This window comes from Rhipicephalus sanguineus, chromosome 6 (genome assembly GCF_013339695.2).
Source record: "Rhipicephalus sanguineus isolate Rsan-2018 chromosome 6, BIME_Rsan_1.4, whole genome shotgun sequence".
Lineage (NCBI taxonomy): Eukaryota > Metazoa > Arthropoda > Arachnida > Ixodida > Ixodidae > Rhipicephalus > Rhipicephalus sanguineus.
Genome location: NC_051181.1, coordinates 175,204,463 through 175,225,102, shown reverse-complemented (window position 1 = coordinate 175,225,102; position 20,640 = coordinate 175,204,463). Strand labels below are relative to the sequence as shown.

General features: G+C 44.7%; 1 protein-coding gene across 1 annotated transcript; it reads left to right on the top strand.

Moving 5' to 3' along the window:
- Nucleotides 1–1,369: 1,369 nt before the first annotated feature.
- On the top strand, nucleotides 1,370–18,109 carry LOC119397080 (uncharacterized). The gene is made up of 4 exons (XM_037664521.2): nucleotides 1,370–1,649; nucleotides 1,735–1,803; nucleotides 14,062–14,192; nucleotides 15,712–18,109. Exons 1-4 carry the CDS (start codon nucleotides 1,556–1,558, stop codon nucleotides 15,898–15,900), a joined length of 483 nt encoding a protein of 160 aa, XP_037520449.1. The 5' UTR covers nucleotides 1,370–1,555; the 3' UTR covers nucleotides 15,901–18,109.
- Nucleotides 18,110–20,640: the final 2,531 nt, after the last annotated feature.

Genomic DNA, 20,640 nt, shown 5'->3' with positions numbered 1-20,640 from the left:
TAGACAAATTTAGTTGGGTGTTTGCAGAGCTGCTACTCAAACTGTCCATTCATCGACCTGTGTTGTACAATGGTGTCATTCCATATGCATGGCAGCTCCAAAGGCTTGATTCGGTCAGTGTGCCTCTGGTATTGCCAAGAAATGTTTCACGTTTAAAGAAACACCAGATACAAAACAATTTTTCTCATTTTAGTAAATTACCTACTTACAATTGCGAAAGCACAACTCCGCAACAGGTAGTTTGGTAAACAAGGAAACGCGCGCGAAAAAAAAAAAAAGGACATGCAGGTAACGCCCCGGGCCTTGAAGTTCCCGCAGCAATGATGTCACGCATTTTAATGGCGTCCATATATAATTAAGGGCCCACATTTTCTTAATCTCCAAAAATAAAGTGCAGCTTTTTGAGGATGCCAGAGGCTGCTAAATCAGAACGCGAGAAGACACTTCGCGTGATGTCATGCCGACATCCACGTACACGCAGCGATTCTGGCATAATATTTAATTATTCTTCTATGACGGCGGAATTAACGACAATAGAGTTCCAAAGAAGAATTTGTCAGCTTAAAATGATGCATTGTTTCACTTTAGTGTCCTCGGTAACGTCATGTGAAGCAAGCCACACGCAGAAACATATCAGGGGAGTTTTCAAATTGGGGCCCCGAAGCCCTTCGCGTGTGCTCGCTTTGTGTCCAGCTGTTCGAGGTCACTCGAGACCTTGGCCAAGAGCCGTCGCTTCGGTGGGTGCCGTCATGTCTGTTTCACGGGTAGAGAGGGCGCGCCCTCTCCTCGTAGGGAGAGGGCGCGGCGCCGCGTAAGAAAGTCACGCGCTGCAGCGCGTACGTGTGATCAGACCTTTCCCCAACCCAAACGCTGTTTGGGTCTCGCGCATGCGAAGTGGCCTCGACGCTATTTCTTTGGGGCCCCTATTCGAAAACTCCCTACTTTCTGCAGCAAAGGGAGAGTTGGGCTAGTTGGTTAGGGTTCATATTGAACAGCGCAAAAAACGAGACACAAAGAAGACACTACACAACACAGCGCTCGTGTTGTGTACTCTCTTCTTTGTGTCTCGTTTTTTGCGCTGTTCAACATGAATCCCTATTTTCAGCAACTGAACAAAATATGAATATAATTACACGGATCTTGAGGCCATTGTTCTGCTCATTGGATGCGGCGGAAGTGAGCATCGACGTTAAGCTTTGGGCGGCACGCGTATTTCGCAGCCACGCAGCTAGCAGAATAATAACCTTTAATAAAATTATGGGGTAATAATATCTGCATAATTGAGTTCGGAGAGCATTTTGTTAAGGTAGGGTGGCCAGATTGTCGCGGAGTATGAAACTCTACGATTTGGATAGAATGCTCAAATTTTCGAGGCTATGGCTGTGTTGACCGCTAAACTTATGTTTCTGAACATTTTTTCTTGCGTTCCGCATGAAGTTGCAGCATAGCCATTGAGATAAGTTTTCTGCTCCGATTGTGCAGGAGTTAGAACAGAAACGCCATTCGATGCTGTCGACCATGTTAAACGGATAAACACGTAACACGTGCTTCCGAAATGTCGTGCCGCGGAGACGCAAGTTTGAACGATAGCGTGAAGAAATGTGCCAGCAAACACTCGAAAGACCTTTTAAGAAGCGAAACGATCTCACGTAAGACACTTGGCCTACTCACGCGCATGACATTGCCTTGTGTAGCCGTTTCTTATGCGCCTGTCGATGGGCATTGTGTGCACAGGTGAAGACCACATTCGCTCCCTGGTCCAGTCCAGCGGACCACCGAAAACGTTTCAAGTGAGAAGCTCGGGTAAGCACGCTTTGGCACTGAAATTCTGTGGACGTCTCTGCACTGTAGTCGTTAAAGGCGTCTAGCTGCAACGAGATGGCTGCTTGGACCGGTTGGTAATACATAGTTAACGAGGAAAACCGTTGTCAGCGCACAGAACGTTTGAAAAAAAAAAAAAAATTCCGGCAGATCCCACGCATCGTGGGAATCTATTTCAAGCGAAGCACTCAGCGAGTTGCTGCTTTTGCCGCAAGTTTTTGGCTTTGAGCCAAGTGTTACGAGGTGTATCGACGTCTTTGTGTAATTTGAGTAGTTTGCATATCATGGGACTACACTTGCGTGTAAACAGTGGCGTAAATCGGGGGGGGGGGGTATACACACCTTGCAAGTGTCCCCCTTGAGATTTAGCTTTCGAGCACCATGTTTGAATTGCTTGACTGTTAAACATCTCCGTAAAACCAACTCTGAAATCAGAAGCGTTTCCAAAGAGCCGAAACTAAGCACAAAAGCTTCTTTCCATAGCTGCTGTAAGCACGAAAGACACGTATCGTGGACGAACACGGGCAAGCGCTGCTTACAACTACGATTTTAATGCGTGGTAACACCCACTATATAGGTGTAGCCACCGCAAGGAAAGCAAAGGCAGAAAAGTTAACATAAAAACAACCAAAGATCTAAAAAGACGTACTATCACAAGGCAGCGCCCACTTGTGCTAACACGTGTCAAGAGCATATGTACCAGCAAAAGACTAAGTGTTGAAAAATTTAATGCACATCACCCCAATTGCATCAGCAAATGTGGTGTCAAGGTGCACACTTATGTGATTGCACCATTCTAAAAAGTGAAGCTCCTTGATTGTGAAGGCAATCGAAGGAGCCATCCCTGCCATCCCTCTTTATCTCAGCAGCCTCAACACTCAATCTGGAGTCCCAACACAACACCACGGTGTTAACAAGAAATGGCTTACACCCGCAATTACGACAGTTTAATGGGTGTTACATACCTGCCAAGTCTCCCGGATTACCCGGGAGACTCCCGGATTTTGAACGTTTCTCCCGGTTGTAGGGTCATAAGAAAATCTCCCGGAAATCCAGTTTTGCCCCGCGCGTCCAGTGCTTTGTCTGGCCACATGAGCAAAGTTGTCTGGCCACGTCTGGTCACATCCTAAAGGTGTTATAGGTTATATCAGCCGTTAATATTTCCTAGATGATGCGTTTGTGTACACACAAATCTTGCCCGACGAAATAACTGGTAAGCAAGCGACGACAGGCCTCGCACGCGGAGTGATGTTATCGCACGTGCCCTTCGCGCGACGGTGACAGCCGGGTGGTTTCATCTCTGCTTCAACCGCGTTCGTCCCTAGCGCTAGCGCACTTTGACTCGCACGTCAAACAGACGATGCGTAAGCGTTGTTATCGGTTTGGACTCTGTACAGATCAGCGGCAACCGCAACATCCCACTGACAGTGTCCATATAATTGCTATAGCAGTACCCCCCCCCCCCCCCTGCGGTCGGCACACTTTATACGACCCCCCCCCCGCCCCCCGGTGAGTAGATCTCCTGGATTCCGCTTCTCCAAACTTGGCAGGTATGGTGTTACCACGCATTAAAATGTTAGTGGAAAGCAGCGCTTGTCCTGTGTTCTTTGTCCGTGATACATGTCTTTTGCACTTACAGAACCTACGGATGAGCACCAACTAGCCTGATCTCGGTGCTAGCTCCTTCCAGTTTCAAAAGCCACGAGCTTTCTGAAATGTTACGGGTTACTTCTGGCATGCTGCAAATGTTTTTTATACTTGGCTTTAAAATGCAAAGTAAATAAAGAGTTCCCCATTATCTAGTATTATTTATCTATGTCGACGGTTTGTTGGAAGCCATTGACGATGAAGTATGAATCCAATTGCTGGAAGAATCACCGAGAAACATAAGCATGCTTTACAAGCAAGTTATCGTGGGACGCTATATCTAACAGGTATAAGCAATGGGGACCGGAGCTAAAGAAGTGCTAGCATTTTCACTCGATTGTTTAACCCGAGTGATATATTAACCAGAAATATGCTAGAGCCCACCTACGAGCCACACTTAAAAACTAACTTCATCGATGTACCTTCCTGCTTATTGGCTGCTCAGTGTTGTTAGGTTAAGATCCCTTACCTGGTTCTAAGGCCCATGCTCACTTTTTAACGCGATAGCGTGAAAGAGCTCGTTTCATAGAAATTACGGTGTCGGTGTCGTTGGTTGTGAACGAAAAATCAGTGTTTTCCATGAGCGAAAATTTGAGATGGACGCAAATAAAGAAATAATTTTAAAATCTTCGGTTTGAGTGGGAATCGAATCTGGGACTTCTGCATGGCAAGCAGGTGTTCTACCACAGAGCCATGCCTGCGCTTGAAATTGCTTCCGAAAAAAGCACCATATGAATGTTACAAATGCGAGGAGTGCCATTAACACACGTAATATTGCGTGGCAGAAGCGTAGAATCACACCAGGCGTCAAAACATGTGAATTGTGCTACGAGTGGTTTGTTTAAAGGCCCATCAATGACAGACCTCACAAGCATCATTAATTATCGTTATCAACAACAGCATCAATGACGTATGCATCTGTGCGTACTGCGTTATGGACCCGTAATGGGTACCTCGCTAACTCGCGAAAGGATGAATTACGTCGAAGTGGGCACTTTACAACTCTACTTGCAGTAGGCATTCTATGATAGTTTGAAAGGGCCGATTTACAGGTGCACAGATGCTACTTTCCTTGCGGCACGGTGTCCACCGAGAAGCGAAGCTAGGGTAGCACTTGAGAAGCTGATGCAAACAGGGTCCAATAGACCTTTTTCAAGCACACGAGCGCCACCAGCGGGTGCGCAAGCGCTCATGGGAAATGTGTGTCCACTGCAGCAGCCGCCGTGACGAGCGCGCGGGCCTCGCGCTGTAGCTTTCCGCTTGCGCCGTGACAGGACTTCTTAGACACAGTGAGTTTGGCAAGGTGCAACATGTTACTGCGCAATTCAATCACGAACATCAGTATTTAGCTGCGACGGCCTCTCGACGATTTCCATCTGTCCCACTGTTGGACCAGTTGAGCCGCTCAGAAGCGTCACCTTTTATTTATTTATTTTATTGGCGCCAGTGCGCCTTACGGCATAAATTAAAAAAAATGCAATTCGGTTGCCTACGAAGTGCAGGAGCGGTCTATGACTCGCGGATGCATTTGGAATCAACGTCCATCGACACTGTCGACGAGTACAGTGTGAGGTTCTGATATTTAAAGAGTACACTGGAAAGGTGTAGTCGGCATTTGGGGAAATGAGATACATTTATTGCGTCGCTCGCACCATATATGTAAAGAACGACAAGTGCTTACTAAGCTTCGTTGGTGCTATAACTACAGGTTGGAATAATACTGAGCGCGAAAAAAGAAAGAAGCAGTGCAAGGAAGGAAATGCACAAACCAGCGCTCACACACAACTGAAAGCTTATTGCACGTGTGAAAAAAAGCATATATACAAAAATGGGAGTGTGTTCCGCGTGTCATAAAGAGTCACAAAAAGTCAAACAACCAAGGCACATGCTTAAAGTCGATTAATAAAGTTGAATTCCTTGTCTTGTAACGACTGAGAAGGTTGACTGACACAAAGTGTGGCGTTATTTGTGACGTTATATGACTCCGAAATTTCTAGCGTTGTCTGATTAGGTTGACGGTACAAAATTACTTGGCTTTCGAAGATGGTATTACATTTTCATGACTGACATAGCGATGCGAGATGAGACGGCTCCATTCCATGAATTTCGATGCCCGCTGAGGCACGTATTAATACATCGACCAGTCTGGCCGATGTACTTGTGGGCACAAGAAAGATAAATTTGCGGTTAACTCCTATACAATTTACGAAACAATTGGCATGCCTCTGACCGCATTTTTCTTTGCTCACCGCAGACCCCTGCAACCTTAATGCGACTAAGCTTATTTGGGGCAGCAAACACAACCTTCACCCCCACATCTCTTCCCTACGTTCGTCAGGCCACGCGACTTCTTATAAATATGTTGAATAACTGCAATATTTCTAGTTTCTTCATTATTTACGGATGGAGGACATCCGTGTTAATCTTTGCCATGCGAGCAGATTTTCGCAAACCGATACAACGATACGCAGGATATCCCGCCTCTTTGATCACTCTGCAGCTGGAAACTACTCCTCATCTTATGTGTGCAAGTTTTTTTTCCAATGCCGTGCGTAATCATGATATCACAATTCCTCGCTTAACAATATTTGAATGCGCCGATGCGAAATTAAACACCTATTTCCCTGAACGCGGGCTATACTGCCCGCCAGCATGCTCCGCAGTACTTAAAAGCATGTATCAAGAAACTGCAAATTATCAGAGCAAGGCATCTCGCAAGAGAATTCTAGTCCCATCCCTTTTTCTTTAAACACGTTTCGAATGTGCTCACTTCTTCGTACAGCGCGTGACTTGTCAATTAAAATCAATTAACCATCTGTATACCTGAACACTGCAGCACCTCTCTACAGTTTGGTTAAACCCGATCACGAGCCGCTATGGCATTAAATGCCATAGCGGTAGTGAACAACTAACATTGAAAAAATACGAATTCGGTGTTTCAGCTCACATTGCTCACGATAGCACATTTTGACTGCATGTATTGGCATGTGATAACTCGCATGCCGCTTAACTGCTACATCCGGTATACATCCGCTCGGTAATACCTACACTGACTGTATCATTTCTTTCACATTTCATGCGTAAAGATACATGCAGGTGCGTTCAGACATGTGTAGTATTTAGGATTTAATAATAGTCAACCAGCGGCGACGCGTTTTCGTTTGGTGCTCCCACGGCGCCAACGAGCAGCGAGTGACGGAACAGCCGGCGGGCTCGCCGTACACACTTTTCCCATAGTGCTTCGCGTGCCCGCAGGGGGTTCTGGGATTGCTTGAAAAAGGTCTATTGCGCTATCACATTCTACTCTTGAAGGCTCCTCCAAATCTTTTGTTTATTGTTTTCTCAAAGCACGATTTTAAGTTTTATATAATTAAAATGAAACCTATATTTGTAAAAGCAAAATAACACTTGTGATTATTCTGGATTTATGCCACTGCGTGCAATGGGTAGCTCATTTAGCTAAAACTGCTGCTTGGGCAAGTTGGTTCGTGTTTATGACAAATTTTACCTGTGCAAAAAGACTGAACACCCATGGATCGAGACACCAGGGCTGGGCAAAGATACCTTGAAATTGTATCGCGATACGATACGAGATACTCGGGCAAGAAGTATTTGAGACACAGATACAAGATACCACAACGCCGATTGTATCCGATACGATACATTCCAATTGTATCGTAAGATACTTCGATACATTCGGAAATTTGTTATTATATATAGGTATATACGGTAATACAGCACTAAACGCTGATGCACAAAAATGGTCACTTGAATGTTTATTGACTGCGACCAATTTTGTTTCATTTGAATGAAATGTCTGTTAGTATCTCTAATCTCCAAAGTGTTGTATTTCTTGCTGAAGGTATCTTTTGTTCCGAAACAACTTATTGGGGTTGCTTTAGCTGCTTACTATAACAGCTCTTTATACACTTCGCTGATAACGGTTTTTGCTTGCCGCTTTTGTAATTGGGTGGAGTCGATGCTCTCCTTGCCAACCAGCTAGCGGGCTGCCATCTTCTGCGCAATGGTGCAAATACCGTTGTTAAGTTCTACCTTGCCCGTAAACGTATCACGGTTTTCGCAATACCCGATCACCGGACAAGTATACATCAGCGAGAACGCTGGTAGCGACATTCTTTGCGACGCATCTTGTTTGCGTAGATGACATAAAACTGCAATTACTTCTATATTCTACTTATCTGCTGGCGTAAAGCGTTAGTTAGCGACGTACTCAGTGATGCGCGATCCTCTAACAACTTTTCTTTTATGAGAGAACATCTGCAGTCCAGAAAACATGTCAGACGATATGTAATAATACAATACAATACATCTTTATTTCCAGAAATACAGTAAAACCTCGGTGATACGAATCTCGCGGGGTTACTAAAAATGTTCGTATCATCCGAAATTCGTATCACCAGAAAACATGAAAAATTAGTATGCAACAAAAGAAAGTTGGCATACGTTTTGATTTAGTGCTTCCCAGGGCCGCACCGACGTCGTGAACAGCTCGAAATGATTGCCAGTACAGTTTTTAGACGTCAACGATCATACTTGTACTTGTAAATATACGGTGCATGCGTGCGTGTGTAATCAATGAACCAGATGTGTTGTGACCCATGACCGCTAGTAGCCCCTTCCTAATATTACTAGCTTTTCTGCATGAAATCAGAGTACTTTACACACGATAGATGAAGGCCAGGAAATTTTGTAGCTGTTACCGTCTTATAGAGATGGTGATGGGGGTGTTTTTGGGAGATTTGGGGCGGTGCCCGCACAATCGGGAGGTTTGCTCAAAATCCGGGAGTCTCCCGTGCAAATCGGAAAGTTGGCATGTGTGCGCATACGTTGCGAAGTCCAGCTCCTTCGCCAAGACCGTCCGCTTCGTCTCTTGGGGTCTTCGTCCACCTTTCGTTGGGCTTCATGATGGACCCGCAGCCCAAGTTTGAGTCTTGTTTCATAGAAAGTCTGATTGGCGAGGACATGGCTTGCATTGACGAGGCGGGGACGTGGTAACACAGTGCAAATAGGCTGCTGCCTCTAGCACTGCAGCACGTGTCAACGCGTTGGGAAAAAAGAAAGAAACGCGACGTCAATGCCATCTGTAATCTAAAGGCGAAGCCGCATAAAGGCTTCCAAGGTTCGCGCGCACAATCTCGGAGGCAACGACGCACCGTTGATGGTCGCGCACGCAGTGCGCATGCCCGCACCCGCGACGACTGCTGCGTCTTCCGCAACAGCGCGGGCAGCACCTGTTCGTACCTGTGCGATAGCGTACATTCGTATCAAACATCGCGGGGTGAAAATCTGTTCGCAACAACCATACTTCAACACATTGCAGGCTAATGGGCCTTGGCTGGGACCACAGAAAAATTCGTGTCACCCTGAAATTCGTACGAGCCGTGATCGTATCACCGAGGTTTTACTGTACATACATTCTGGGGGATACCATTAGCTAAAAGCTGTTTAATAACAGCTTGACTGGGCCGATGGTCTGTTACAAGGCATACATGGCGGTTGCACGAAAAAATAGTAACATTGTTAGAAACTCAAAGCAAATAAATGTTTACACAAATGCACAAAACAAGATATAACTAATATAAAGAAATAATGAAAACATAACACATAAGAGGAAAGGGATATATGCTAGGGTTACAAAAAACCATACGTAAGTGGCTCTGATTAAAGAACACTAAGAAAACAATCAATCGTCACATGTTAACAAAAAGTATTTGAAGTTCCTTTGGTGAGCTACACTTTACACCTTGATATTTATTTAAAATGTGTGGCAGATTATACTGTAATGATTGTAGGCTATATTTATTATGAAACCATGGAACATACCATATATCACTATTTCTGGTATTGGCCAGCAACCGCATCATAATAGTAATATCTGGGGTTTAACGTACCAAAACCAAGATATCATGAGAAAACCACGATATGATAATGACAGACATAGTGGAAATTTCCACTATGGCAGAAATTTCAGCCATATGGTGTTATAAAACTTAAATATAAGCACACGTATGAATGAGACGTTTCGAACGTAACATACATGTAGCAAGTGCTGTATTGTGTACGTGCATTTTTTTTTTTCGATGGCGGCGGACCAGTCATGACATATGTCATAAAAAAAATTGCGCTGGCTTAGCTCGGCTATGCCAGGATATACATAGCGTTAGCAAAGGCTCAGCTGATCATTCTTAGCTTTCCAGATTGTCTAGGATTATTAGCCTTCTTTTGTTCATTCTTCGTACGCTGAAGCGCTAATTGCCAGGCAACTACTTCGGGATCCGATGAGATAAGCTTCTCGGCTCTTCTGCGCCGTTGAGCAGCATTTGCGCTCTCCTTCTCCATGCCGTTACCCACCTGCAAACGCCAGTCAGAGGCGCTATCAAGCGGCTCCACCACAGTGTCAGATGGCGACTGCACAGCACAGGCGAATAGCTGCACGCGCGCTGGCACCAATACGTCTGCCAAGACTACGACGTCACTCCTCTGGAAAGAGCAGACCGGCAGCGGCGAGTCGCGCGCGGTGGTAGCAGAGTCTGCGCGCGCGTCGGCGCCAGTTTGTCTGCCGCGGCTACGATGCCACTCCTCCCGAGCGCGCAGACAAGCAGCGGCGAGCCGTGCGCAGCGGTAGCGGAGAGCGCGTGAGATGCCGGCTCCGGTGAGCCAGCTGTGTGACATCGCTGATCCTCGTGCATGCATAGCACGGCTCATGAGGATCCACGTGAAATCGGCTCGGCTAGGCAAGCTAATGCTACAAAAATTCGATGGTACTATTGATAGTATAAAATCAACAGCGCGGACTCATTGCAGAATAAACTTGATTCCCCGTGCGCGCGGTACATAGTGGAGCCGGAGGAGCAGGCTGAAGTGCAAGAAAGTTGACATGATTGTGTTCTTCACGAGAGTGCTTTGCTGACACATGATCATAAAGTCAAACTGTTGAGCTGTAGCGGAAAGGAAGCCTTTACATGTGGTGGGACTGGGCGGCTTCAAATTGATATTGCATTTTATGATTTCAAAATAAAAAAATATCATGAAGTTAATTGTAAGGTGTAACTGGTTGCTTTCGGATACGAATTTATTGATGGATATATTCCGCCATTTTCACTGCGGAAATAATTAATTCCCTCTGCTGAAAATTGCTCATAAATTAAGCGAAGCTGGTAGTAGGCTATTGCAAATATTTTGGCAATATGGCCGGCCAGCAACCGCATCATTATTCACACCACTATCGATAGTATTGTCACGTGGTTGTGATTGTGAAGAATGCTCACAGCGAAAATATTACGGCGAAGAAAACATTACGGCGTGGTCTGCGTCAAACGTTGCTAACAGTCTTTGTGGGTGAAACTCGAATACGTCAAACAAAGCAATAGACACGCGTGGCAGTAATATCGCTATAGTAATATTACCGATGGTAATATTACTTGCACTATCGATAGTTTGTTGATAGTAACACTATCGATAGTTTGTTTACGCTATCGATAGTTCCAAAAAAGCTATCGATACTATCGATAGTCAATTTACCGATAGTTCTGCATCACTAGTAAGCAGACAAGCACCATAACCACTAGACCACCGTGGCGGGTAAACCCTAATACCCATGACAATTAGGCACTTAAGATAAGACCACAGAAAAATCAGTGCCTATATAAAATAGCGTAAACCGACTCGTCGAGACGCTCATTAGAAAAACGCAGCATTTTGTATAACACTGTTTCTCCAATCCCTTTTCTAACATCTCCGAGATGGCTCCTAATGATTTACATTATTATCATGAAAACTCAACTTCGCTATTTTACTAAGCAGTAAGCAGCATTTTTGTTACTGTATGCTCCAAGCACGCGCAGATTATTATATATTTGTTCTCAACGTCGCCTTGACATAAAACTAAACTTAAGTAGAATATAAGTCTGTAAACAGTGGCAGAAATAATGCAGACAGCTAAAAGTAAGAATAAAGCAGATGTTGCCAGCACGTTAAAGACATATCGCCGTAAGCAGACCCGAAAAAGCAACACAGAGACATAAGTAATGTATGGGATCAAGAACGACAGCTTAGAAAGAACTTGTGCTAACAATCCTTTTATGATTTTGAAAACTCATTGAATAAAAGAAAAGGAGACGTATGCCAAGATAGCTTATGTTAAGTGAATGCTTGTTCTGTTAAATCCAGCATCGGTACCGGTGGTGCTACAGGTGTTACAATCTTCTTTACATATAAGTCAATCTCATTCCATGTAAGTCAAACGTGCATCAACGAAGTCCTTCGAATGGCCAATGTGTGAAAGCCACAAGACGCAAAGCAACCCCTTTTCTTGCATTCTTCAAACTTTGTAACGACGCACAACGCAAGAGAAACTTCGATAAGGACACTACAGTGGCATCAGAATTTGTGCAAAAGACCCCGCACGCACTGGAGTACGTGGCATAGGATAGTAGCTAAGAGCCAAGTGCCATAGCACTAACACAACTAAAAGAAAAAGAAAAAAGAAACCGTGAAAACAAAATGTCGTCTGGGCGTAGACGTTCGCGCATTTGTCGAGACAACGCGAGCGCCACTACATGACTCTGCTCCCTCAATAGGGACGCTCAGAGCTCATCATCTGTCCTCGCTGGAAAACTCTGGCGGAAAGATAAAATAATGTCATTGTCTAGTTTAATCTGGTGGCTTAGTGGGAACAGTATCAGCTTGAGAAGCGGAGTTCAACCAATGTTCATTGTTTTGAACCGCGGTTGCGATCGCAGTATTTTGTATTTTAAAATACACGATACATTCTTCAATGTATCGGAAATACAGATACGGATACACGCCTCGCGAGACGTATCGCGATACAGATACAAGATACCCAAAAAGTATCTAAGATAGTATCGAAGATACATGTATCTGCAGTACTGCCCAGCACTGCGAGACACGCACACATTGCTCATTGTTTGACGTCAATGAGTAATGCTAGAATATTGCTCATTGAGTCATGGGAGTGCATATGTAAGCCTTATTGCATTGTTGCACAGCAGATAGCCAACGCTGCGACCACAATTAACACCTCGCAAAATAGGTACGGTGTATGTGCGAGCTAGTATGTTTTCCAAGCCTTGACAAGCAAACTGTTTATTCCATTCAGCACTCGGCTTCTTTCGTTTGTCCCCCTCTCACCATAGAGCTTACTATGAGGCGTGATGGCAAAAGGGAATGGCTAGCCGGTGTTGCACGGTCTGAAGTGAGTAGCAGTGCATGCGACACGGACGACACGAGCACAGAGTGTTGTCATCCAACGGTACTTTTTTAAAGGAGTACTTACACAAAGGCTAGATAACTTGTGGGATAGATTTTTTTTTGGACAAATACTCATCATCTGCGAAATATCAATGGATAATATAGCCTAGAATATATTTAAAATCGTGTTTAAAGTGTGCGTCGCGCCACTCCACGTGAAACACACCTTTGGTTTTCGTGTAAACAACCAACCACCACCTGCGTCACGAGTTTGTCTTGGCTGCCACAATTCTTGTGGGCGAACTCTCCTGGCAGACCTTTTCAACGGAAAGAAGGGGCGGGCTTGCACGGGAGTACAAAGGCCGATGTCCTTGCCTCGGCAGTGCATTTTTTGGGAGGGTCGCGCATATTTACAACGTCTCGGAGGACATTATAGCAGCACCCAGGAAGTCTTTGTTGAAAAGAGTTGTCAACACGGTGTTCATGTGCACGTGGTTGTGTGTGCTCACGTAGCCAGCTATGTTTACATGAAAAACCACTCTGGGTCCCGCCCCTCTTGGTGCTCTCTGATTTTAGCAAAGCGTCTGTGCATGTAAGACAAGCATCCCCAGGACAACTGATGTTAGGCAACCGTTGTATATATTTATTCACTATCTGTACCACATGGCTTCTGGCAGAAGGTCTTTTCAGTATTTGTCTGCTGCATTAAAATTGCCAAGCTGTAATGAATGTTACGAAAGGGATGATCGACAACCACCCATGCACATGTGACATGAAGCCACAAAGAAATTTATAAGGATTATTCGTAAAGAAAAGCTCCTTAATCGAAAAAAAATTTGTCCTAGCTCGGGGACCAAACCTGGAACCAACGCCTTGTACAGGGCACCCTGTACTTTTTGTGCATATTAAACATTCTCAGATTTTCGTAATCTCATATATTGGTTGAGTTTCTGCGCACTTGAAATAGCTGCTGGAGTGCGAGGTTGCTGGCTATTTCAGCATTTCTAGTTGTGCAGGCAGGCTACTCTGGCTGACACACTCCGTCTGCACGAGGAGGTTTCTGGCACTCGGGGTGTAGGATCTGGATGTTGAGCCTTTGGGTGCAAAAGGAAGCATGCACTCGGTCATTTTTTTTCCATTTTCCCAACGTGGGGCTCCTTATCATCCCTCAGTAAGTGCTTCAGTGAGGCTTTTAAGGAAGAGTTTGGGCAGTCATGTTTTAAGAAGTCTCTTGGCTCACATGCCAAAGCCACCTTTTATCTGATGAAGGCCACAGTGGGCCAACTACAAGGAAGGAAAGAGATAACTAAATATAGAAGCTACGCACGGTGTAGTGAGTTTAAAGGTCTTCTTATCTTCTAGCCCTGGCACAGGCAAGGTCTTTCCTTCCGAAGCTGGCCGAGGCCGAAAGGACGAGGCTGGCTGCCGGTTGTGACGATGGTGCAAACATTGAGGCAGAAGATGCCACCGGCGAAGGACCGTTCATTGAAATGGTGAGCGCTGGTTTTGGCCATTTTTGAGTACTCTCAAGTCGCTTTTGTTGATTGACACAAGTGACTGAAGGGTTGGGCTCAGGGGGTGCTTGAAAATTAAGGTTCCTCAAAATTGAAAAGTTCAATTTTTCTGGCCCTTGCACTGCTGTAATTTATTATGAATGGGCTCAGTAACACTTTATAAATTTTCTTGGGAATTGCTATTCGTGGGCATCACTTTATGAATGTGTTAAGTATGTATGGGGTTACTTTAGTACACACTGGTGGAAATAGTAAAGCAATGTGTTGCTCACATTGATTTGCCATTCATGGCAAACCTGTGTTACAGTTTTTCTGTTTTTAGTCGATAGTGTGACTGCCTGCTTGCATCAATTTCTCTTGAGGTACACTATACTGGGTTGAAAAATTTGGGAGCCGATGTTTCAACAAGCAGCCTTGTCTTCTTCAAGGCTGCAACTGCTTTCCTTAGCGCTTGTGTGTATAGCTGCGAAAGTGGGGGTGGGACCACCGTGGAAAATTGGGTGAGTTCAAAGGAAAGAGGAATAGTCCGTGAAAGAGAAAGCGAAGGCAGGTAAGGGGGAGACGTTTCGCTGAATTATGGTTGTCAGAAGGAAGCACCACTTGACCATGATAATCTCACGGGGATGTTATTGTCCGTGAAATTATCATGGTCAAGTGTTATCATCAACGCAGTGAGTATATTTGGAGGCACACAAAGAAGAGTAAGAATGTGCCAAGAAAAATGAAAAGACGAGCGCACTTGTTTTGGAGCTTGCAGTGGGAAAAAAGTGGAATTCTTAAGAAACATCTCGGAGAATCTGCTGACAGGTTGTGTGAAGGTACCGAAGTGGACGGTGACATAACTCGATTAGGCGAGGCAAACTGCTTATGAAGGACAGCCGGAAAACGAAATACTGAGGTAGTGACTGTGGCGATGAAAATGCCAGCTGGTAAGAAAGAGATTCGAGGATTCATAAAATACATGCAAAATACGTGAGTAGAGTTCCTTTTGCCTCTCCTTCAATTTTGGCCTTCAGAAATTTTGAAATCCTTGAATAGTCCTCGAGCTTTAACGCAAATATTCTGTACAAACCCTGACACAGAAAGTCACTGAGCCAACTGGAAATGCCATAGCAGGGGTTAGATATGATTGCATTGGATCTGTTACATTTTGTTGGTAGTGGAACCTCTTGAGTTAAACAGCGCATGCAGAAAGAAAAGTCTTACTTTAAAGCTGAAGAAAATGTGGATGCCACGGCTCCTGAATACAGGGTGCAAATCACCTGCAGAACATTGCTTTGTCATCCACTTTCTTCTCTGATTCACTTATTAAGTTTGATATTTCAATGAAAAATTAAGATTTAGTTTTCCCTAAGCTTCTCGGACTTCATCGTCTTGTCTTTATTTGTAGCTAAAAAGACATTGACGAGCATTCCACGGTAGTCTCACTCGGCAGCAGTAATTAATCCGAATGAATCTAAAATAAGTATGAGAGTAGGGTGGTCGTCGTTTGCTGCAGAACCTCGCCTTCGCCGGTCCAGTGTCAAGCAGCGAGAGCTCCTCGGACTCTGAGAGTCCAGAGTCCGACTACGAAGCGGAGGAAGCCAGCCCGACCGTCCGAGTGAGGCCCTCTCGGAGAGGCACGACCGGCGGCTCGGCCCTCATCAAGGAACTTCCACAGGTGGACGGTCAGGCCGATGATTCGTGAATGTTCGTCTTGACATTTTCTGTCTCGAGTGACATGCGCCATAATGCAGCAAGCTTGCATACTGCATTGTGTAGGTGCCCACTTCTGGTGCGCATGTTTAGACAATTGCACTAACTTGTGCACTGCAAACTCTGAGCAAAAATCTGGGAAGAAAAGAGTGTTTGTCACAATTTTCTGCATGATTGACCGCACCTCAAACTTGCGCTGTGAAAACTGCCACCCTTCTTTAAACATTAGTACAGTTCAGTGTCAGCAGTTTTGAACTGTGGCTGCGACCATATATTAGTTTGTACAGCCATACGATGGATGGTGGTTACCGTTCGTGTCTATAAGGCTTCAACCTTTAGACATTGTGAACCATCAAATGTGTAAACTCATAAGAAATACTTTGTGGTGGAGAACATTTTCATTTTTATCTGTTAGAGCTGCATCCCATGATTTTTGATAAATTACTTTCATGCAAAACAGGGGCACGAATATCACGATGAGCTGTAAGTGATAGTTGTCATTCATTCTAAAAAGACAGGGCGTGCAAACACGGACACAAGAAATAAGTCAGGACACCACAGTTTGTGGTGTCCTACTTCTTTCTTGTGTCCTGTGTTTGCATGCCCTGTCTTTTTAAAATGAATACTTACCAACTAGCTCAGCTCTCTGTTATTCAAAGTTGTCATTTAATTACATTTGTGCCCTATCATGCATAAAGCTGGCCTCTTTGGTGCCTCACTCTATAAGACATTTTAGATATCTTTTAGTGCAGATGTAATGGACTGATTGGCCTCCACTTATTCTGTCCAGTCATGCTAGTTTTCACTTGACTGCTGTGGCTGTTGCAGTAAAGCCAGGATTAATGGGTGTGTCTGGATACGCTGTTGGCTTGATGTTAAAAGGGAAAGATGGTTGAACTGAAATAGTGAGTAATGCTTCTGCAATATGAAGGAAGCTATTAGTGCGAGAAAAGGCTTGTAAAGCCATTAGAGATGTGACAACAGGTGCTCCATCCCGCAAGTTTCTCGCAATAAGCTATGATGTCGCATATTTTGCTTGAATCTAGTTGATTGTTTATGGGCAAAGAGTTATTGCATTATAACAGTGCCAAAGATTAAATTTAGTGAGTGTGAAGAAGTGACGAGACAAACACTTCTGAGGTTGGGCTAGCGTGAAGAGAGAGAGCACTGCTAAGCATAGGAAGTTGCCCCATCATGTTACAATGTTGTCGCACAGAAAATATCGATTCCTTTCACCGTACACGATGTCAGAACATGTGCCTAGTTTCTGTGAATAAGTAGGAATATACTTTCTATTTGGTTTGCTGTGTGAAACCACTTCAGTGCTGTTAAGAACTTCTTCACTTCTGGACCACCTGTGTGACTGCCTGTGCATCATTTATTTTACACCTACTTCAGAGAGACTCAGAGATGTGCAGTGCGAGTGGACACCTGATAGTATTATGAGATTGCATTGTCCAAGATATTCAGTGTGGGTACATCAGTGCACTGATACTAGTGATATCTGCAAAGTGCAAAGATGTATTTCTAAATAGTGCAAATACATCATAGCAATTCATGTTTTTGTGTCAACCTGGAAAAGCAGTAAGCTGTGTCAAAGGTAGCCGCTCATAGGTGTCGTCAGAAGTTTTCTTGTTGTGTCATCATGATGGAGTAAGCATGTGTTTATATACGTACCGCAATTACATCATTCTAATGCGCAGCCACTTTTTGTGACTTCAGAGTATGAAAATAGAAGTGCACCTGCCTCTGATGGTCATCTGATTTTTACTAGAAAACTGTGGCATGCACCACAGTGGGATGAAAGTTAGATGACTACAATTTACATTCGTAGAACGGAACATTTATACTGCTGGCCTCTCTTATCCAGTTTCTGCTGACTTTAAAATCTTTGGAATAGACCTTGATCGCATGCTAGTTCAGGAGTCCTTGCCTTCAGTAGTTTGGTCTTCAGTGGCATGCCATTTGCATGGCACTGCTTCACAAAGTCTGCAGAGTTGTCTTCCAAGTCCAGATACGTTCCCTGGTTGACGTGTAGCTAAACATCTCCTCCCTTTGTTTGTGCCATTCATGAACTCGAGTGTCGGGCATGCAAAAAAGATGTGATGCAGCCCTCTGCAACTATGTTCAATGCCCAAAATACCCTGTTTACATGATTGTAAGTTGACTCGAATCTAGTTTGACCTCCCCAAAAATCGCAAGGCAGAAAAAAGAAGAAAGAAAACAAGAAATAAAAACAGTGCGAGCGTATTTCATTAAGGAAGCTTGTTTACGTAGTATCTGGATCGACTACACCTGTTTGCTCATCATTGTCAAGCCAGCTTTCTTCGTGAACTTCAGTGCCCAGGCTCTGCTGGCCTTGAAGTTCGCCCTCAGCATTCCTGTTTCCTGTGTGAAGATGCAGGCTTCTTGCATGACGATTTCACGTACCACCAGGAGAAACTGATTGCATAGTTCGTTTACGTGTGCTGCAAGCAACGGAAAGTGTCTAGAGTTCTGCCCTCGAGAAACCTGGCGCTTGGCGTCACAACTGAAAGTTTGGTCACAGTGCAATTCGCTGCTGCCGCAGCACCCGTTGAAAAACTCCCAATTTGCTTCCCGCTGCGCACTTGTTAGTTTTTTCGGCATGGAGAATTCTTTGGCAGCCCTCTTGAACGCTGCTGTGATTGAGCATCGAAATTTTTTTGGCCCGGGGCTCTCGTGACGATTAAGCATGATGATCGAGCACACGTGCAGCCCGATGGGGCCGGCGGCACCGGTAAATCTTCGCATGGCTGCCTGGCTAGTGGTCGTTCCCACACTGTAGATTACAAAACATTGGCCGACTCCAGCAGGCGTCAGTAACCAAAGCCACCCGAAGCACGCTGTCGCTCGTGGGGACAGTCGAGGGCGAGAAAGTGGAGGGCAGGGAGGGCCGAGGTGCGTAGGTTACGTAGATTTCAGTTCCCGCCCACTTGCCAAACGCGGTTGTCATAAAAAAAAATGCGTCTAAAACAGATTTTCCATGAATTACCACTGCCCCTGGAACAAATCGGACTCTGAGCCTCTGTTCGTTGTCAGGAGTGCTGCTCCTGATTGGAATAGCGGCTCATCCATTAACGAGCGACATCTCAAAAAGGGCGTGCCGGACTCTTATGGGAGTGCCGATCATTGATGGAAGAGCCGCTCTTCCAATCAGCAGTGGCACTCCTGGCTGCTAAAAGTAGCTTTATGAAAGTTGAAAAATTTCTTCAAAACAAATGCGTGAAGTCAGAGTTTCCTACAATTGCATAGAGGGAACTCTAGCGCTGCGATCGTTGAGCCACCATGGGAATGATGGGCAGTACACGGATTTGCCTAATCTTCGTGCTTACAGCTTCGAGCGCACTTGTGGCTTTTCTTATTGCTGTGCTTTGGCGTTCATTTCGAATAAAAGAATAGACCATTGTGAACTTCGTGACCAGATTTGTATTGGTGAGCCTAAAAAGGTTAAAGTGGTGAAGTTGAACGGCTGACTTTTGCTGAACTTCGTTTTGCGATAAAGCGGATGCAGGCGACACGGAGCCAAACGGAGCTGAAACGAACGAAGTCTAGACAAATCCGTGTACTACCCATCATTCCCATGCTGGCTGAAGAGCCATGCGTTGTAGCTCCCATAGACACTAGAGCCAGAGTTCCCTCGAGTAAGTATTGTAGGAAACTCTATGCGTGGGAATAATTATTGTACTTTCTTGCGTGTAACCCACGTAAGAAATACAGTAGACTCTCATTAAACGGAACCTCAAGGGACCAAGAAAATGTGTTCCATTTAACAGGAGTTCCCTTTACTGAGAGATGAGCAGTTGGTGCAGAATACAAGTACGAAACCAATAATATCTGAGATAGTTGTTCCATTTAAGCAGCAGTTCCATTTAAGAGATTTCCGTTTACTGAGAGTCTACTGTACAGAAAATGTGGAGCTTAAGTCAAGACAGCTGTTACTTTAGTTATTCCAGTGCTACTTTTTGCAAAGATGGGACTGTGGTGTTCTAGAAGGGGGGGTAGTGGGGTAAGGGAGAGCCCACGGATGTGGCATCTCATGTCGACACTGCGAGGTGGTGCCACTAGAGCATAGGGTGTATGGAACGTGAAACGTGGAGCACTTGCAATGGCATGAAAGCCTTGTGCACTTGGCCTTGCACCGAAAAAGAAAAGTGTGCAGCATGTCTGAAATTAAGACAAGGCACAGAGAGAGGCGGACGTTCTGTAAGCTTGCGTGAAGATAAAGCCGTCCCGACAAATGCAGACAAATGGCTCCACGACGATGTAGCTGATTTCGAAACTGAAAGCTTACAAGTACTGTAAATGAGGTAAAGATATCAATGGGTAATTTGGTTCATTCATTAGCTATTAGCAATTTTCATTCACATCAGCACGTTATCACATTCACAAGTTCAAGTCAGCTAAACAATTGTGGCACATGTAGCTAACACATTTGGAACAGAGGCCCGATATGATTAGGTTTTATTTCATTAAGTGCACTTTTGTTTATGGAAAGTACATATCCGCTGAAAGCTAGGGAGTTAATAATTCCTGTGGCGATGCACACACTATTATGTGGTTGGAGTGGTTACCAGGGAGAGCGAAATTTCGTAACACAGATACAGAAAAGAGATTTCTTGGTAGTCACAAACAACTCTTTATTGGTACAAAAGACGGGCAGCCTCCCCATCATCAAAGTTCATGGCTGCTACAAGAGAGGCACTATGAGCAG

Bases quoted from the DNA above. Each gene is read 5' to 3' on its own strand.
- LOC119397080 (XM_037664521.2), top strand. From the start codon at position 1,556: ATGTCGTGCCGCGGAGACGCAAGTTTGAACGATAGCGTGAAGAAATGT. The intron at 1,650-1,734 runs GTAAGACACTTG...TTGTGTGCACAG, and splicing joins AAGAAGCGAAACGATCTCAC to GTGAAGACCACATTCGCTCC. The intron at 1,804-14,061 runs GTAAGCACGCTT...CTTATCTTCTAG, and splicing joins GTTTCAAGTGAGAAGCTCGG to CCCTGGCACAGGCAAGGTCT.